Source organism: Primulina tabacum, chromosome 8 (genome assembly GCF_025594145.1).
Source record: "Primulina tabacum isolate GXHZ01 chromosome 8, ASM2559414v2, whole genome shotgun sequence".
NCBI classification, from domain to species: Eukaryota; Viridiplantae; Streptophyta; class Magnoliopsida; order Lamiales; family Gesneriaceae; genus Primulina; species Primulina tabacum.
This window is the reverse complement of record NC_134557.1, coordinates 33909715-33915313: the sequence shown is the minus strand read 5'-3', so window position 1 is coordinate 33915313 and position 5599 is coordinate 33909715. Positions and strand designations below refer to the sequence as shown.

At 36.6% G+C, this 5599-nt stretch overlaps 1 protein-coding gene across 1 annotated transcript; it reads right to left on the bottom strand.

Annotated features, from left to right (window-relative positions):
- Positions 1-2509: 2509 nt before the first annotated feature.
- On the bottom strand, positions 2510-5367 carry LOC142553932 (uncharacterized). The gene is made up of 2 exons (XM_075664492.1): positions 4204-5367; positions 2510-2908 (listed from the first exon to the last, which is right to left on the bottom strand). Exon 1 carries the CDS (start codon positions 5361-5363, stop codon positions 4386-4388), a length of 978 nt encoding a protein of 325 aa, XP_075520607.1. The 5' UTR covers positions 5364-5367; the 3' UTR covers positions 2510-2908; positions 4204-4385.
- Positions 5368-5599: the final 232 nt, after the last annotated feature.

Genomic DNA, 5599 nt, shown 5'->3' with positions numbered 1-5599 from the left:
TCACATCAGTGAAATAACTATGAGACTTTCTCTCTCATATCTGATTCAGTCTCCCATGTAGCTTCCTCAATGCCATGATGACTCCACTGAACTTTCACAAGCGGAATAGTCTTCGTTCTGAGCTGCTTTTCTTTACGATCAAGAATCTGAATGGGATTTTCAAAATAACTCAGAGTCTCATCAAGTTCGGCCTCGTTTGGCTGAATAATATGAGATGCATCTGGAAGATACTTCCACAATAAGGATACATGAAAAACATCATGTATTTCAGATAAAGAAGGCGTTAAGGCGAGTCGATAGGCACGATGTCCTATCTTCTCAAGAATCTCATAAGGCCCAATATATCGTGGAGACAAATTCCCTTTCTTGTCAAATTTGACAACGCCTCTGAAAGGAAAAATCTTCAAGAATACTCTGTCTCCTGCCTCAAATACCAACGGTCTACGTCGAACTTTGGCATATTTGGCCTGTCTATCTTGCGCTGTCCTCATTCTCTGACGAATCAGCTTCACTTTCTCAGTCATATATCTAATCATATCAGGTCCAATCTCAGGTACTTCAGAGATATCATCCCCATAAAGAGGGGATCTGCACTTCTTGCCGTACAACGCTTCAAATGGAGCCATCTCTATACTCGTCTGATAGCTGTTGTTGTACGAAAACTCACAAAGTGGCAAAAAATCTTGCCAACTAGTGCCAAAATCTAGCACTACAGCTCTAAGCATATCCTCTAGTGCCTGGATAGTCCGCTCTGACTTTCCGTTGGTCTGAGGATGATATGCGGTACTCATATGTAACTTCGTATCTAGAGCCTGCTGTAAACTGTGCCAAAAGTGCGAAGTAAATCGAGGATCACGGTCTGATACAATCGACTTCGGCATTCCGTGCAATCTGACCACTTCTCTGACATAGATCTCTGCCATCTGGTCGTGTCTGTACTTCATCTTGTACGGAATAAAGCATGCTGATTTGGTCAATCTGTCAATCACGACCCAAATTGCATCACAACCTCGGGAGGAACGTGGTAACTTCGTCACGAAGTCCATGGAAATGTGATCCCATTTCCATTCAGGAATGGAAAAACTCTGTAATAGACCTCCTGGTTTCTTTCTTTCTGCTTTTACCTGTTGGCAATTCAGACACTTTGATACAAATTCAGCAATATCAGCTTTCATCTGTTTCCACCAAAACTGTCTTTTCAAATCGTTATACATCTTTCTGCCACCAGGATGAATACTGAATCGACTACTGTGCGCTTCTGACAATATCTGTCGTTTCAAATCTGAAACATATGGCACAACAAGATGATTATTCACATACAGTACCTGATATGTTCCTGATACTCTGATCGATGCCCTGCTCTGATCATCGATATCGAATTCTGCACATTCTGATCAACTTTTTGTGCCGCTTTAATTCTCAAAATCAACTCTGGTTTGACTTGAACAACATATAATCTCAATGGTTTACAATGTGTTTCAAATACTAATCCAGACAAACAACAATCTTCAATCAAATTCGAAACACCAATCGTCGATAAGGATAAAGAACATACCTTTCGACTCAGTACATCAGCTGCTGCATTAGATTTTCTCGGATAGTACTTGATCTCACAGTTAAAAAAGAGTTGGCGTATCTTGGCAGGGGCAACACCAAGACTACATGAAACAGGGTCTGAATAAGCAAGTTTTGATGCCAAAAACCCACCATTAGCAGGTGTGTTTGGTACACAAAACAGAAGGATAATAAGTGAGTAATGCAGAAAGAGAGGTGTACGATCACACACACACTCCGATAAATAAATTACATGTTCAACTTTTCTTTAAGTGTAATTATTAATGAACAAACAAGTAGCTAGTTCATCTACGGCTGCTATGATCTTCTTTCTTGGGGAGGGTGGGGCACCCAAAGAGCAACTTTATACGGAAGTCTTGCGCTTTAATAATTTAATAGATATAATTTTATTTTTTCCGATCATAAAAGATCTCAATTTTATATATATATATATATATTTGGTTTCAATCTATGGGTAATATTTACTTAGAGCTATACCCGTGTTTTTTTATCGTTAGCTTTGCTATAAATCAATAGACTAAGCATATCAATCTCATGAATTGCAAATATCAATGCAATAAAGTAAAGTATGTGGTTTTTGGAAAACTCGAGTCAAATCAAACTCGAGTCATATCCTCCCGGTTCGACATTGATTTATACCTTTCTTTTGTTGGGGTTCGACTCTGATCTATCTTTCAAATCTTAAATTAATTAACCTTAAATTAATTAATAAAAATTAAACTTGTAATAAAATAATTTTCCTGATAATTCTCCGGTCCCCGTTCCTCATTCGAGCGCTAAATGCTACTTTAAAAAAATCTAATACATGAACTAATAAAATGTATGGAATAAATTATACCATAAACAATCAAATATTCCTCCAATTCACACATCATATACATGCCATATTTCTGTGAAGTGCTCAAGCGATACTCAAAAAATGCATATAAATTACACTTGTATGCCTTGTTAACGTGCAATCCCGAGATTCTTATGTGTAGATTATACTTTTGGTCAAATTTTAGAACACCAGTCTCACTACGTTAGCACACAGATGACTATTTTCCACAATTAATGATACATACAAGGCAGGAATCCTTTATTTATAGAACTAACACCATTTCATAATATAACGATTCAGCAAGGCAGGAACATGGCAGCTTCTCGTGGTGTTGTTTATAAGTCAACAGAATTTGACATGATGTTTCGAGTTGTGGGGGTGTTATCGACGATGAACAAGACTGACCTTTCACGAAGGCGCACTTTCATGAGCTTGTAAATGAGAAGTTTCAGCGCTCCAGCACATCTTTCCACATTCTTGAGAACTTGGCTGCTAAAGAAGTGTGTGGGGAATCTGAAGGAGAAAACAATAGAATAGTGAGTATATATGATAAAATCATCAAATGGTAAATTGACTGGTTGAAATTTCTAACTCATAAATCACATCGAGCCAAAGCAATCCAAAAAAATAAATTAAGCAATTTGAACGCAAAAATGAGCAAGTAATCAAACTAAATATCAACCAAGTTTCAATGGGGGTAGAATTATGTAACTTGGTCAGTGTGTTCTACATTCTCCTCTAACTAGAGCAATAACTTATGTTCCAAAACACCTTACATTTCAACTATGTAGCTCCTAATAATGATCAACACGTATCAACAAATTTCACGACACAACTTTAGAACAACTACAGCCCTTGACTCATGTGAACGCTTTTTAACTAGTGAAGCAAATTTTCATCAGGTTTAGACCTTAAGACTTACTTGTAATCGACTTTATTCAACTTAAGAAATAAGATTCCATCCTAATCAAAAAAACTTAATTACTCTTCAAACAATTGCTAATTTATTTATCTTCTTAAAATGTGGAAATGTACTCACTTGGACATTGATGCAACCGCATAATTTCAACTAGGTATTAACAATAGCAACACACAAGAGGAAAAAAGCAAATAAAAACCTGACAACAAGACGCTCTGAAAAAGGGATGTTGATAACGTACATTACAGAAAACTTTTTTGTAAATCTATTAGTTTGTGTATTACTTAAAATACAAACATAAATGTGTGACTATTTAAGAATACTAGAAGACAAGTCTGAAAACACGTGATCCTCCAAAAGAAAATTATCTTCCGTAAACAGAAGAACGCACCACCTCTTGTGAAAGAATAATTTTTCGGGAGGCCCAGGTGGCTTAGTGCATAAATGCAGAAATGTGACAAAATAGTTGAGGGATTTACAAGGGACTGAGCATTTTGTAAAACTGTAGTCGATGAACTTATATTAAATTCTCAACTAATATAATTACGATGGTTCATTGTAGAGGTAATGAACTTATTGACAAATAAAATGTGGATGCCTATTGAAATAAATGTCAGACTATATTTTTAAATTCATAGAGCAGTTTAAAAGCAGTCCACGAGAACCCATAGAGAATCAGCAACAAATATGCTTTCTTTAAAACCTTAAAAAAATTGATTTTTGGCCTATAGAGTTTGCAGGAAAAATATAATATGGCCCATAGAAACCATAGTTTTATATTCACCAAATTAGGCAAGCACAACATAAGATAACCACTAAAAGCATAAGACATGTTAACCATCAAAACCTCCTTGTATCATAAACACAAGGACAGATGTGGATACTTTACCTTCAGAATCTTTAAGAACTGAAGCATTACTTTGGAGGTATAATCTATCACACTGATGTAATTCTAAGCCTTCCATCTTAGCAAGCTCGTCCAACATATGACCTATAAACTGATAGGCGACCATACTCACGGCATCACAAGCTTCCTGCACCTCAAGGTATTGATTAACACTCCTGCTCTGCTCAGGGAAGGGGATTTTCTGGTGCATCAGAAAATTCTAATTTCGAGGTGGAAAATGAGAATTTTGTCGTCTTTCCACCACTAATTTCATTGTGGCTGCTGTCAGGCGAATTAGATAGAGAAAATAGTTTTTTCTTGATTGTCGCTTTAAGAGGATCAGGATAAGCCAATCCACATTCCCCAAAACATCCTGGTAGGTGATGTTTCGTATCTGTGAATGAACAATCTAGTACTTTTGAGTCCCCGCATTTTGCGGAATGAACAAAACTATGGTTTTTATCTGGATCCATTTCTGTGGTATGAAAAGACATTAGAGGTACATCCAACTTACTGCTTGAGGACGGAAGAGGGGAAAAGCAATTTGATTTAGCCGTTGATACAGGTGAAGTTTCACAAATGCTTTCTGATCCACAATATGAATCATGAGAATAGTGTCCACCATACTGAGGGTTCTCTCTTACTTGTTCATCGTCATCTGATATATAGAGGATATCACTTTTTTCTAAATCCTCCATGCATGCGTTAGAAAAATCTCGATCAAATGCATACTCAGGTAGAATGTTCCATACAACTTCTTTTGCTTGAGCACTGACAATTAATACATATTCTACCTCCTTTTGTATTTCCTCCTCCACTAACTCTTTGGTATGAATTCCTGAAGAGGGCGATCTTCTGAGACGTGGACGTCGAGATCTATTATTGATGATAATGTCAAGAGTTTCCAGTAAACAATTTGGGACCTTGTCCATATCGCTGCACTCAAAAAGATATTCAGTCAATAAATTCCTTACAGCCCTGCGTAAACTTCTGATCGACATCTCAACATTAGGAGACTTTAAAACATTCACTCTTCTCACTTCTATCAAGCTTACTCTCTTCGGATCATTTATGAAGAAAATAGCCCTTGCTATGTCATTTTGTAATGCTTCAATTTCTGGTGAAAATTTCCTAAATTCTATTGCAGCAGGCTGGTTAAGCATCAGCTTTAATTGTTGGATCTGGGTTTTCTACACCACAAACGCAGCGGAAGTTTTAAAAATTTTATTTATTTTGACAATCAAAATATGTTTTGCTTTGGACGCTCGTATGATTTAAACATAAACATTCATAGGATGTTAGAAGATTATACCTTTGTGAATTAATCACGAGGCTCTAACTAATCCGGTATAAACAGATTAGATCTTGATGAATCCCTACGAACTTTCTTCAAGGACTC

Excerpts from the sequence above, each read along its gene's own strand:
- LOC142553932 (XM_075664492.1), bottom strand. The coding sequence starts at position 5,363 with ATGCTTAACCAGCCTGCTGCAATAGAATTTAGGAAATTTTCACCAGAA.